Source organism: Cryptomeria japonica, chromosome 10 (assembly GCF_030272615.1).
Source record: "Cryptomeria japonica chromosome 10, Sugi_1.0, whole genome shotgun sequence".
Classification (NCBI taxonomy): domain Eukaryota; kingdom Viridiplantae; phylum Streptophyta; class Pinopsida; order Cupressales; family Cupressaceae; genus Cryptomeria; species Cryptomeria japonica.
The window spans coordinates 662,185,275-662,199,761 of record NC_081414.1 but is presented as its reverse complement, the minus strand read 5'-3'; the positions used below and the strand labels follow the sequence as shown (position 1 = coordinate 662,199,761).

Below are 14,487 nucleotides of genomic sequence, written 5' to 3'. Positions count from 1 at the left end.
CTGTGCATAACTCATATAAGTAGTCTTGTCTTTGACCAATTGTTTTAGCTTTCTTGATGGATGAGTTCTTTGGCCAAGCCAACACTTTGTTGTCCATGAAGGTCACTCTGTATCCATTGTCCTCCAGTGCTGATATTGAGACAAGATTCCTCTTAGTGCCTGGAACATATAGCACTCCTCTAAGTTGTAATGATACACCTGACTTTAGTTTGATGGTGCAGTTTCCAACTCCTTTGACAGGGTGTGTAGAGTCATCTCCGATGGTTACCTCTTCATCATTCTCTTCTTTCATGGAGTCTAGTACTTCTCGGAATCCTGTGATGTGTCTGGATGAGCCATTGTCGATCACCCAGGAGTTCACTTTGTTTGATGCTTGATTTGTGAGTGCTGAATAGAGTACATACTTCTCGGAGTCCTCTTCCCTTTTCAATTTTCCTGTTTTGGCAAATGTGACTTGTTTAGCTCTTTCTGGACATTTGGCAACATAGTGCCCAAATTTGTCACATCTATAACACTGAATTTGAGAGAGGTCCTTCTTGAAGGAGTTCTTGTTGTGACGACCTTTTCTCTTCCTGAATTGCTTCGTCAGGTTCAGTCTCAAGTTCTTTAGTTTTAGTCTTTACAAATGATTCAACTTTGTTATCTTTTAGAATCATTTGAATTCTGAATTTCCATGCAGAGAAGTCGTCACCCCCTGCGAGTCTGTCTTCAAATCTGATAGCGCTAGCCATTGATAGGATTGTGATGTTGAATATATACTTGATTTGAATTTTACGTAAAATTGAAAAGCCTCAGGTTCGATTTAACTATAGCTTCGATACCATGTAAATGATGTTCAATTTACATTCAATATGCAAGTTATATTCTACTTTATTATTTTGTTTTCTCTATTACTGAATTATTATATAAATCTGATTGTCTCCTTTTATGTGCCATGAGAGGAGGAGCATTTATAAATTTCAATGTCCATTCTCACATATTTCATTTGACATATATAGTGGGTTGGGTACGGTCAAGCGATGCCTTGACCGACCATGTCTTTTGCACATGGCCGATCAAGACATCACTTGATCGTGCCCCCTCACTATAATGGCGTTTTATTTTACCAACCGGTGCATATTCAAACACCCGATAATTATCGGTGTATGCCAAACGGTACATGGTTATATTAACACTATCTTAACACCCGATATAATCGGTGTATGTCAAACGATGCATGGTTATATTATTGCTATCCTTAACACCTGATATAATCGGTGTGAGTTTAATATATCACCCGATATTTAATCGGTGCAAACATAGACTAATATCGATATCAATCGATAGTCTAACCGATAATCATTAAGTCGTATTTGCAAAGGTTAATTCGACTTGTCAATCAGTGAATACGAATAGATTATCAAATTTGGAATCTATGATAATGAACAATTAATATAAAAGGAATGTTTGTCAATTGAATGCTTGAGTTTATTCATTTTAATAATCGATATGATAAATGATTGAATGAGAGACTTCATTTATCTCTCATTCAATCATTTATCATACCGAAGCTATATATACATTAACATCTCTTAAATACTTATTTCCTCCAAAAGGCACAGCTCTTTTCACACCCCTTGATATTACAATAGTAAACTTTAATTGTAGCTTTTATATTAATTATCCCCTTTGGGAAGCAGCTGTCTTAACTACTGTGCTTCTTCTAATATGCCAATTCCTTCTTATTTCATAAAACTCTGATTTTATTGAAGAGTTGTATGTGGTGGAAACTTTCTTGAATGTTGTGATTGATCTATCTTCTTCTTTGTCTTTTCTGCTAGCCTCATAATATGCAGCAAAGCAAAGACTTTAAATAGGCTTCCATAAGTGTTGATGATTGTCAATACATTTAATCTCAACAAGACATATTAAGTGCTTCTTTCCAGACTTGAGATATCCATGTTTTGTGTATTCACTGTGAAAAATCATTGCATTCATTTCTTTGGTAGATTTCTCTTAAACAACCCCTTTTGTAAGGAAACATTCTCGTCATTCTATCATAAGATCCATTAACAAACACTTCACAAAAGGGAGAGTAAATGATATCCATTACTGAGGAACATGATCATGGTGAACACAGGTTGAAATATTCATTGTTGCCATATCAAATGGCCATAGCAGTTACAATATCCATTTGCATGTAATAAAAGTTTCTAGTAGATTCTGTAGGACTGTCGTGAAGTTCATAGGGTTTTAAACAATGCTCAATCCTTTAACTTCTTGTAATCCTGAACTGATTTTACGTTGCATGTGCAAGCTTTGAATTCCTCTTCAACAAGCCACCGTGTCATCCTTAATTATCCATTATACTATGCAAGCTTCATCTTGCCTTAGAGAGTTTGTTAACAACCATGCACCATTGTTTGATTGCTAGTGTCATCCATTGGTTTTGCATTTGTGTAATGTCCCAAATATCAATAATATTGATTTGTGAACTTTTAGCCAACTTCCAAAGGCTTCTTGGTGTGTTGGAAAAAACTCTGGACTTCTTAGAGTGCCCAGGTGGTCATCAATGACTTTGGTTTTTGGCAATCAGCTTAGTTGTCCTTGGTGGATTTTCAGATTTATAACCTTTTGTGTGCTCCACAAACTTCTTGGAGAAGTAATCTATTTTTAGTAAGCCACCCGGTTGGCTCCGATCATCATCCCAAGTCTTCAAAATTGCATTAGTATGATCAAAAGTTTGATTTTGATATAGTTTCAGTGCTTTCCACAACTTGGGTAAGTTATTGAATCATTAATTAATATTTCAATTATGTTGTCTAATGTTGAGAAATAAAAAAAAGAAAAACCCATGTAATAGCTAGTAATATTTCATTTTGAGGGAGACTTGGTGAATGATATTGATATGCTGCTGAAATGAAGCTGAGTTCTTCCAAAGTTTCTTGAGGATGAGAACCATCCAGCTGGTTGGTGTGGTTTCATACAAAGATCACCAGTGAGCTACAAATTGAAGCTTCAAGTTTAGGGTTGCAAACATGAAGAATTTTGATGTGTTTTGAAGATGTTGGTTATTGCTATATTTTGTAGAGTGCTTTAAAGACAATTGGAAGTGTTTTGCTGTTGTTAGGTCATACCATTTTGAGGTCAGGTCATACATATACTTGTTGGCTGCTTATGTGGGTATACCTACAAAGTTTAAGATGTTTCAATAATGTTGGACACCATATTTTCTACATTTTCAGGCCGTACAGTTTGATAATAAGATATTGCTGCTGTGTGGGAGTTGTACAATGCATTGATTAGCTTATGAGAGGTGGCGTGAGGATGCTAGGACCAAAACATTGCACTTAGGGTGATGTTTCATATTGAATAGAGGTGCCTAGCTTGTTTGAAGACAATCCACTCAATTCTGATCTGTATGTGTGGAGTTATCATGATTGCAAGAAGCCATAGGCCATACATGAAATAAACATATAAGTTTGTGTATTTCATTTCTTATACTTATAGTTATATTTCATATATATTGTCAAAATGGTTAAGATGGGTTTCAGATCTTTAGGAGTTACAATGCAAATACTAGGTTTGAAGGATCTTACAAATTTTCAGTTTAGTCAACAATTTCAGTGATCAACATGAGTTGTCTTAGACTTCTAGTGGCTATCGTTTCCATTCGAGTTTAATCTATCGTGTTTAGCAATGAATTTGAGGTGTAATTGGAGTTTGAAGTGATTTTCGAGTAGTGTGCTTGTGGGTATGTTTGTATGCTTCTTTTTTGAGTTTGCAGAGCATCAATAGCAATGTTCCAATTCTGATTTGTCCAAAATATTGCAACAAAAAGGGTGTTTTCAGATCTGTACCAGCCATCTACTTCACCCATTCAAGGTATCACATTGTTATTTCATAGCTTGGTTATTGCGTACATATTTGGCACTATTATGGGGTATTTTGGCAATTCTTTTCCATCAGCACTTTATATCAGTAGCTAATCCTCTTATTTTGGTGTTCACAATGCATAAGTGATAACCTTGTAATGCTTCAGATAGTTACATCGCCGAAAGCTTCAATTTCTATACACTTTATTTTTTAAGTATTAAATGGTAATACCGCCTGTGTGTTTAAATTTGTTATTGCTGATGTACTTACCCCATTGAATAAGTGGTAATGTTGTAATCGCTCACCACTGCGTAAGTGAAAGAAGCTAGTTTTCACAATTCAGTATTGTATAAGATTTTCCACTGAATAAGTGGATCTGCCCATATGCTTTCCCACTACACAAGTGGGCATGCCCATTTGCTCAACATTGGATAAGCAGAAGATGGATATTTTAATTTCCAGTAATGCATATGCACCCTACTGCATAAACTTTCCCGCTACATAAGTGGACATGACCATTCGCTCACCATTGAAGTGGAGGATGTATATTTTAATTTCCAGTAATGCCTATGCACCCAACTGAACAAGTGGTATTGGATAGCTTGCTGCCTGGTGCTTTCCTTTCAACATTCCATTCCAGTTAATTGTATTCTAGAACAACGTATGCTCTCACCTTGCCCATTCCAGGATCAGGGTGATCAAAAAAGTAGAAAGCATATGGGCACTATAATGGGAACAAAAAATCTGCATTGGTTATTACAATTTGTTCACGAAGATAATACATTTGTTGCACTATAAATGAAGGGTGATGGAATTTATTTTAATTTTGGAGATGGGACATTACATTTGCTGATTTTTTGACAAACCCCAAGTCTCAGTCAAACATTAGACCAGCTGAGGCTTAGTCAAGTCCAATTTTTAGAACTATGAAAATGGCTGCTCACATCATTTATACTAATAAACAGAATGATTAATCTGATTGAGAACAAAGGATTGACCATGCTTGTACAGAGACCCAACACAAACCAGTAGGACAAAACCCAACTTTTAGAAATGTATCCAAAAAAGCATGTGTGAAAAAATGCTTTTAACAATACAACAGTGTCAAAATTCAACGTAGGGACCCAATTGGGGTTCCTTAGATGCTCAATGATCGGTTGGATCCATTTGACAATCCTTATGTTTGATCAGTTTATTATTACACCCTGTCACTAACAGTAAGATCTTTAAGATTTAAACTGATCATTATGCATACACAACATACATAGTGGCTTATACACCAATCATGCATCCACATCCAATAAACATTAAAGCCATCCAATTTGGTCATCACGGAGAGAGGGAGGATTTTATGAAGATAGAAATGATTGACACCATCTAAGCAGGCACAAACTATCATTACAACAGCATAATTGAGACAGTGTGTAATAAATAAATGCTGGAAATATCATAATTATACACACAAAGTAAATCATTTTTGAAGCTTGGGTGTTTCTATTTCTTTAGCATATAATAGTTTTAATAATATTGCTTACAGATTAATAGGATGGGGCTAAGATCTAGTGTAAAGAATCAGAACCTGACCTTGGTTTCAATGATGTTTCTACTAGTGCTTTCCTGTATAACCGTCTAGCATATAGCTGTATGTTGGTAAAGACAATAAGTCAACAGAAATATAAGGAATTCTAACAACCCTTTTGTCCGATCCACACAGAATAATACCTGAGAATCCGTGCGGCTTGGTCGTGATCTTAGATTTCTTTCTCCCATCTCTGAGCTTGCTTTTGTCTCAAAGGGTGGAGCCAGTAGATCTGGAACAGCTGAATTATGTTTGTGATTGCAGACATCAATAGCTTCTAGCATTCTTCTATTCCAACTGCAAAATAATCCCCAAAATTTGTCATCCAAAAGCATATGTGAGGAAGTCAAATGCATATCAGTGGACACAGTTAAGGTATCCAGTATCCTACAAAACCTTCCTTAGTCGTGAGGAAAAAAGAATGGATGAAAAGCTACTACAATTACATATTTTACTTCCATAAAAACAGTGAGAGAACATTTCATTCAAACTTCAAAGCGGATAATTACTTGGGAAGAAGAGCAATAGACATAAGGACTTCAGCATCTACAATCCATGTGACAACCTCCACTGCAAGTTAAATATGCATGTGTACGGTATCAGTAGATTCTCAAGAAAGCATAACTGTTAAAAGACAATCAAGAATGTGTTGGAATCTATGATAAACTGTAAGAACTTTTTAAAAGAACAAAAGTTTGATCATGTTATATATGTGTAATTACAACTTACAATCATACATGCGCATGCTAGCCGGCCAGCCAAACAGATAATGAATTCCTTCCCCAATGGCAGCTGAAAGAAATGACTCCCAAAGTGAACCCCAGAATCATGACATTTTTCCTATTAGATTCTGTGCCATCATAGTGAGAACATTGATAATAATCAAAGAAGAAATCCTGCAGTGCCTTTTGCAGTTTCAATTTGTTTGAGTATAACATCATAGTGTCAAGAGATGTATCATTGACGTAACAAACTCAGAGAATCAAGGGGAGATAATTGATAAATCACTAGATAATAATTAATTTGCAGAATGAAATCAAATTATCCAGAAGGAACAGGTTGTTTGTGAAAACAAGGAGAATCTTCCAGTCACATAAAAGATAGAATATTTTACCTCTCTAGTAAGGCTTGAAAATAACAGACCATTACAGCATGCTTAACATTAATGATACATGCAAAGTCTACATTCTCGGAAAAATGAAGCAAAAGTACCCAAAACCCAGTAGATAAAAAAAATTGAACCACAAAATCAGCCTCTTAAAAGAATGACCAATGAAGAATCTAAAATGAAGAGATGATAAAACTACTTAAAGAGTCTAAATGAAGAGATAATAAGAGTAAATGAGAACCATTTTTTTTAAAATTTATAGACTGCATAAAAAATATCTTTTCTGGTATAGAATGTGCACCATTCTCAATGCTCTTTATAGAAGTCCAACCAGTTATATGTTGCTTCCTATACGCATCTATTATTTTAAACAAACATTGCAGACAATAAACAACTTATCCATATATAGAACATCCTCAAAATAATTACGATAAGCTTTCACCATAGTCTACTTCAAGTAGAAGTAATCCTATTTTCCCATTGAAATAAAAATGATAATGACAGAAATGTGCTACTTTAAACAAATACAGAAAAAAGGAATTATCTTGATATCCGAGACAAAGAAATCCAGTTATTGGAACTCAAAAGGTACAACCAACACTAAGAACAGTAAAAGCCCTGCTTGATGCATCTTCCACTTGTTGCGGCCACAACATTTTCAAGTTGATTTCAGTCTTGGGGCCCCTGCTTTCTTTCCAGCATTTTGCAGTTTCTTTCTCAATTTTATCCTCCCAGATAATCATTTCCCTGTGCTTTTTTTTCTTCCTCAGCTTGTTCAGTTTGTCTTTAACCACCATTGTTTCCCAAGTCTCCAAGCTTCCATGATTCCACATCAGAATCATATTCTGTGTGTTTTTCCTCAGTTTTTCTTTTTTCATTGATAAAGATTTTAAACTGGTTCAAATCTCACTTGAATCCCTTCCATAATTCCCTTATCCAGCTCTTTGCTCTATTTTCCCCAGGTCTCAATTTGAAATGGTCACACAAATGCAACACTTCCTTAAACCCAATTTAAATCCGTTCCCCCTCACATTTGTTTCTTTATCAAGTAGGATTGTCCATTTTTTCAAGTTTTATTTCCAATGGCATTAATGGAGCAATAAGGTGGGTCCTAGTGTATTCTCGACATATTTCAGGCTTGAGCTTAGTTCTTCAAGGTAGTCAGATTTCAAATTCCCCAAGTTCCATTTCATGAGCTTATCACATCTAGATTCTTTCTTGCATAATTTGATCACCCTAATATATATTTTGCTTCTGATAGGTCCCTCTTGACCAAACCCAAGATTTTAATTTCATATAATTATCGTCAGGTCCCTATCCAATCATTTTCCCAAATTTTTTAACATTTGCTTTTGATACTGTCCCTGGACCCGCACTAGATTTTAATTTCATTTAATTTTGATATCTCCATCTCCCCTATTGCATCATCTTCTCAGACTTGTGAAAGTTTATATTCAATCCTCAGTTGGATGTGACTAATCTTATGAAACTAGGTGTCGGCAAGAAATTTTAGGGATGCATACCGAAGTTCTATACCCATAGAATTTCTGATGTTTTAGTCTTTTACCACAGACTCAATCCTTTTGAGGCAACAAGGAAGGTATTCCAGATCCTATACTAGTCGTAAATCAAAATAAAATACCATATACACATATTAGATCAGAATTTATATTTATTTGTATTCATATATCAATCTATATTACATTCCTTATATATCCTTAATACATTATATTTCACCATTCTATCTCTCTTCTACATCATCTATTTTGGCGAATAGATCTTACTAACTACTTATAGCTACCATAGGAGACATGTCACTTACATAATATCCCTAAACTACATTCTATCATCCAAAGGTCCTATTTCAGACCCTTCTTTCTAGTTAAATATTGAGTATCTCCGGACTGGTGTTTGTATACTATTTTTCAGCCAACAAAACCTTGACTTGTCCTCAAGTCAACCTACCTACAAAAGTATAGCTTTGTAAATATCTTGTAGAGACTTGAAATTGTCATCCCACTGTATATTTGTTGTTTGCAACTAATTGATGTGTATATGCAATTGTAAAAGTCGGTTTTTAGCTTCCAAAAGTGTATTTGGAATTCGTATGTGCTTAAAAAAAAAGTGTGCATCCTAAATGATTTCGATGATATAGGCTAACGACCTCCTTTTGTTGCTTGAATATTCTCTAGGATCTATCCTTCTACTCCTTGACCTGTTGGTATTGATCATGTGGATCTTCTATTGCTACTCTTTCTCTCCCATCCAGATCTTTTAAGGCATCATATTGTTATGCTAGCTACAGAGTTCTAACTTCCAATTGATCCATTTGAGTCTTCAAGGGGCCTACTAGGGTCGACCACTGCAAACAATACTAATACAGTTGGTTAACCTCTACCTCTGTGTCCTTGATTGTATTGATTTGCGTCTCTAGGGTAGACCGGATTGTGGCACACCAATTCCTTGCTTCACCCTCCTTTGCTTTTTGAAATTATGTCTATACTTCCTATTTAATCCTATCCTTCTAGAAAAACCGGATCTTGTAGTAGTTCATCCATTAATAACCTAAGTTGTGTCGAAGACGACTAAGAAGGATCCCCTTTCAAATGAGGGTACTTGCCCTAAATCTCCTTAATTATTGCTTCGACCTGTTCAATGGTTTGAACATGCTACTTTAGAACTTCTTCTCAGGATGTTTGGTGAAAGATATCTCCTAACTAAACTTTCATAGGGGAAATATGCTCCCTATGTCCTCTTGATTTCTAGTTACTGAAATCTAGAGTAATTGACTTGACGCTACCAGTTGTAGTTGTTGCTACGCCAAGAAATTTTTTATGTGCTCTATTGTAGAGGTTTCAGATGATCATGTTGTAGAGGCAGTAGATTTAATATCTATCCAATGAGATGGAGGAGTTGTAGCCTCTTTATGTTTCTCCTTTGCTTCTTCTTCACATAATTGATTGTAGACCTTGGTAGTTGCCTTTGTTATTTCTAGCTATACTTTTATTATCCCCAGTTTGTCCAGCATCAATTTGTCAACCCTCCATTTTGTCCAAAGTTCTTTAGCCTGTATATCTTTAAACTTCTACAATTGGGAGGTTGTCATAGTTGAGGCTATCATCTGAATAGCTATCTCCTTCAGATTCTCCTCTTCTTGTTATGCTTTCGTCCTCCAAATTTTCAAGGCAGGAGCTATAGGGTCCAATAAATTACACATAAAATGTTCTAGAGTATACTTGTTTGTCATCATGTACTAGATCAATGCTCGCTCCGATGTGTGTTTGTTTACCAAAGGCATGTGCTTGTACTTCTCCAATATTTATTCAAAAACTTTAGGGTCATAGAGAGCATCGTAGAGTTTATCATCTAATAAGGGGGCTTGTTTTGTTGTAGTCCTTGGTCCAATGGCTTCTTCATTTATGAATTGAACCGCCTCCTCATTTTTTGTATCAAATTCTGATGGTTTGTGTGCCTATTGTTTCTTCCTTGGCTTCTTTTCTAAGCTCATTCGGAGTAGGGCTTCTAACGCTTCTTGCTCAAATGACCCCTCCTCTGGTGTAGTAGGCAATTTTCTTTTTACTCTCTAGCTACCTCCAAATTTTGCAAGTGTTGTAAATGGGGTTTGAATTTGTAGTCTTTTGAACCTCCTAGGGGTGAGCCCAGTTTCTACTCATTATTCTTGTTCTTCCTTAGGGGGCTCTTTTGTTTGCTTTGTTTGTTTCCCTTTCTTCTTCTCAACCTTTTGCATTGCTTTCTCCTTACCCAATGAGTCAAAAAACTCCTTGGTGGTCTGATTTCTTTGTGCTTTCGGTCTTTGGGCAATCCAAGCAACCCCTATGCATATAACTACTCCCACATCAGACACTTCGTAGGGTAGTGGGGGTATCCATGAAGTTCAAGGCTCCAATGCATCCATAATGGTAAAATCTTTATCTACTTGGAACACTATGGTATTGTTGGTGGTGATTTTATGCACATTCAACACAAAATAAAATACCCAGAGATATCCTACTCTCTCTTGATCAAAATCTTCTATGTGCTAAACAGATGAACTCCATGATCACAAAGACGACTCCAAGGTTCCCAAATGCGTAAGGATAGCCTCAATTGGTTCGTTGTGATTTATTGGTAATCTCGAGGAGGACTTACATAATTGTTTGAGGACTTAATCAATCTAAGGATTCTGCTGATTCCCGACACTTGTAACTTTCCTTTTTTTTTGGAATGATTTTGCAAAAACTATTTTCAATCATACTTCTACTAAGACTTTAAAAAAAAAAGGAAAAAAGGGTGAAGATTTAGGAAGATAATTCTAATCCTAAGCTACTCCTATGAACTCTAGAGACAGAAATTGCAAAAGTGGAATTTAAACCAATTCTCGTTTCACCAAATTCAACAACTACACAAGAACGGTGCTATCTTCTAAGGAATTCAAAAGATTTTCATATCGCTTATATTCACCAACATATTGAACAATGAATATAGTAATAGAAATTAAGTTTTCATTTATTTGTCCAGGCTAACTTTGCAAAAAAATTGAAAATCATTCAATCATAAAAAGTATGAACACATCAACTCCACATTAACCAATTTTATCAATCCTTCATTCAATATATCAACTTGTAAATTAAATCTATTCTAATGAGAGCCAAGAAACCATGCTAACTTGCAAAAGTGGACAAAGATTCACCAAACTTCAATGAACTATGTCTATTACTTAAGAAGTATCACTACAACAATTTGTTCAAAATCTCTCCCTAACAAATGAAAAGAGGAGGGTTTATATAGACACTTAAATACAAAGCAACGACCCAGATTGATCAAAGATCAACGGCCTAGATTAACAGATAAAACCCTAATTAGGGTTAATTACAAAAGTCTTACTAACTTTCAGTTGATTGGTTATTCATCTTTGACACGTGGCACAAGGAGGAAGAGCCACTTGGAACATAGATGACACTGACACATTGTGAACTAATCCATAGAATCAGATTCCAAAATGTGATTCCACTTGTCTCATTCTTTGTCCGTGAATGCAATGAACCTGGCCATCAACCGATTCAGTTCCTCCATTACTATGCTTGGCAAGGCATCCAATTGCATTCCTATCACGTCCAAGGCCTTCATGGATCGGCCAAAAGTATCCTCCCATTTGTCTTCTTGCCTTTGAAAATTGTTTATGTAATCATAAGGGAAAACATATCATCTAGCTAATCTTCTTTGATAACTTCCATTTATTTGTGATACACATTTTTCACGCTCTCCCTCAACTCTTCCAAATTTAAACCATTTGCATCACTAACATCCTGCCCAGATACTTTCTCAAGCGATCTAAGGATCTTGAGTCGTATCCTTTCAAGTGAGTCATTCATATCCATGCATTCTTCCTTCATCTTATCAAATACTTTCTTCCTTACTATCAAAGAACATTACCATCTACTGAAATCATATGAAGCCCCTTCATCAATAACACACTCCTGAATCAATATCCACAATGGAAACTCTTCCAACACTCTTAGACAAGGTATTATCCTATCTTCTACAACCTAGAAGTCTTTCCAATTCTCCTCTACTTTATGAATTTCGTTTATGAACATGACTATTCGATCAAAGGTTCGAACACATCTCTCTCCAAGAATTGCTCCACTTGCTTTGAGGTAAATTCAGCCCACCTTGTTGCTTGACTTGTAATCCTCATTGCTTTGAGATTGTCAACTAATTCCTGAGGAAGGGAAAGTGGTGGAATGAATGTCTCATCTTCTTGCCTTATTGGAGCAGCCATCCGTTGAATGAACTCTACAAGCCTCATATTCTCCACCTCTAATCTATCCTTCTCTTATGTTTTATCAAACTTCTCCTTGATAGCTCTCGTTGTATCAGCTAATTCTTGGAAGTCTTGATCCTTTGTGGGTGGTCCAATGTCAAGTGTTGTGAACTCATAATTCATAGGGGTAACTTCATCTCTAGGCTTATCACCCTTTGGAACTGCCACTTGCAAGACCCTGGATCCTATATCATCCCTGGTGATTTGAGAATACTTCTTTGGTTTCTTTGGTACTTTAGCTTTACCAATCCTTTCTAAGAATTCATGCATATTCTTGATTGGTTGGACCTCATTTACCGGCTTGGGCTTCTTCATCAAATTCTTTGCCAAACAATTTGGCACAGTAGATAGCTCCATTCCATCCTCTAATTGACTGTTATCACTTATTCCCCTTGAGGCCGAAATTATCTCCTCATCTATTTTAGCATTGGTGTCTAGGATTTCAGTATCCTTTGCATCTTCAAGCATGGGTCTATCACCCCCTTCCATGTAAGCTATGAATGGATAAGCTTGCTCTTGAAAAGACTCTAGGTGTTCCTCATTTCGAAGTTCAATTTGTTGTTCATAGTATGACTCATTGTTTGCAATGGATATTTCCTCCACTATTTTGGTGGCTAATGTGCTTGTAGCTGATTGACTAAGACTAGCCCATTGCTTCCTAGTTACAAACTCTCCACTTGCAACTTCTTTTTCTTCCTAGATCCAGACTGTCCACTTGCAACTTCTTTTGCTTTCAACCATCTATTTTCTTTTCCTTGAACCTGAAACTTCAGTGTAAATATCCTGCCCTTACTGTTTTCAACTTCTTCATTCTGACCTGAGGGAACCCCAACATTGTCTAACTAGGAGTAGGTAAGAGCAGCACCTTCTTTCCTCAACTTATTGATCTGGCGATCTACCCACTCTCTGGAGTTAGCTATGACCTCTTTCATCAATATATTCATATCTGTTAACTCTGGTTGTATCCAACCTGGTAATAAGATGGGTTTATTTTTCTCTTGTTCATATTGAGGATGCATATAATCTCCATTATCTTTTACTTTATCAGGAATAGGAAACAAGTCACATTTCTTTATAAAATCTACTGGAATTTTGGACCACATCTTCTTCCTTCCCCAAATTCATCTATCAATTTGGACCAATAGTCCTCCAATTCCACTATATGTTCTTTCTTATTTCCATGAACTTTTGGATGCAAACCAAAATTTGCTCTTTCTTTGTATCTCTCGGCTTGTAAAATTGCAATTCTAAATCAGTTGTCTTGGCTGCTTGAAGTGAAGTACATATATCTATCATCTTTCCTATCACAATAGGAAAATGCACCCCTTGCTTGTGTTCCTTCTTCTGAATGGAGTCCAAGTGAACCAATTGTCTTGCAACCTCGAGCATGACTACCTTGTATGTTGGGTACCTTGAAAGTTTCTATGGAGCATATGAAAACCCTTGAATCCTTATGTAGGTCAAGGTTGGAAATTGAATGAACCATGATCCATACTTCTCGACTAATGCCATGGCCTCTTTGGATAATCTCTTGTGAATTCCTCCTTGAAGCAATTGGGTGGTGTACATGAGAAAGCCGCCATTAGTTATCTAGTAGTTATTCTTATAATGCAATTGCAGTTGAGGATAGCAATCATAGACTTTGAATTGGTTACTCCTAGGTTCCACTTCTCCTTTGCATATCAGACCTCTATATTTTGTGTATAAGGCTAAGATATACACTACATAAGAGCTCATGTAGAAAGCCTTTGTTCCTTCTAAGATTCTTAATTGGATGTCAAGGTTATCACTTATCAATTTATCCCAATTTATCACTTCTTGTCCCAAGACAATCTCCTCTAAGTATGAGATCATCCACACACAGAAGAATGCACCTTGGGAGATACCCATGACCTTGTTCAGCATGTGAATCATATCACTATATTCTCCTTTGAAGTAGTACAAATAAGCCTCTTGGGTAAATTGGAATGAAGCTTCTTTTGTTCTTTAACCCAACTGGTATTGATTATACCCATGCAGGCTTCTTGTGCTTGTTCAAAAATTGCTTGCGATTCTTCTTGATTTCTACTCAACATCTTATTGCGCCGAGGAATACAAAACACCTCCCTAACCGAGTCTTTG

The 14,487-nt window shown here is 36.1% G+C and overlaps 1 protein-coding gene across 4 annotated transcripts in view; it reads right to left on the bottom strand.

The window, feature by feature from the left end:
- LOC131073363 (uncharacterized) overlaps positions 1-14,487 on the bottom strand; it is a 160,658-nt gene that overhangs the window by 122,159 nt on the left and 24,012 nt on the right. For all 4 annotated transcript variants that reach the window (XM_059213159.1, XM_059213158.1, XM_059213157.1 and 1 more), the window contains exons 6-9: positions 6,164-6,226; positions 5,944-6,004; positions 5,578-5,731; positions 5,440-5,495 (exon numbers count right to left, since the gene is read on the bottom strand). In XM_059213159.1, coding sequence (XP_059069142.1) covers positions 5,440-5,495; positions 5,578-5,731; positions 5,944-6,004; positions 6,164-6,226 — 334 coding nt within the window. The remainder of the gene's footprint in view (positions 1-5,439; positions 5,496-5,577; positions 5,732-5,943; positions 6,005-6,163; positions 6,227-14,487) is intronic.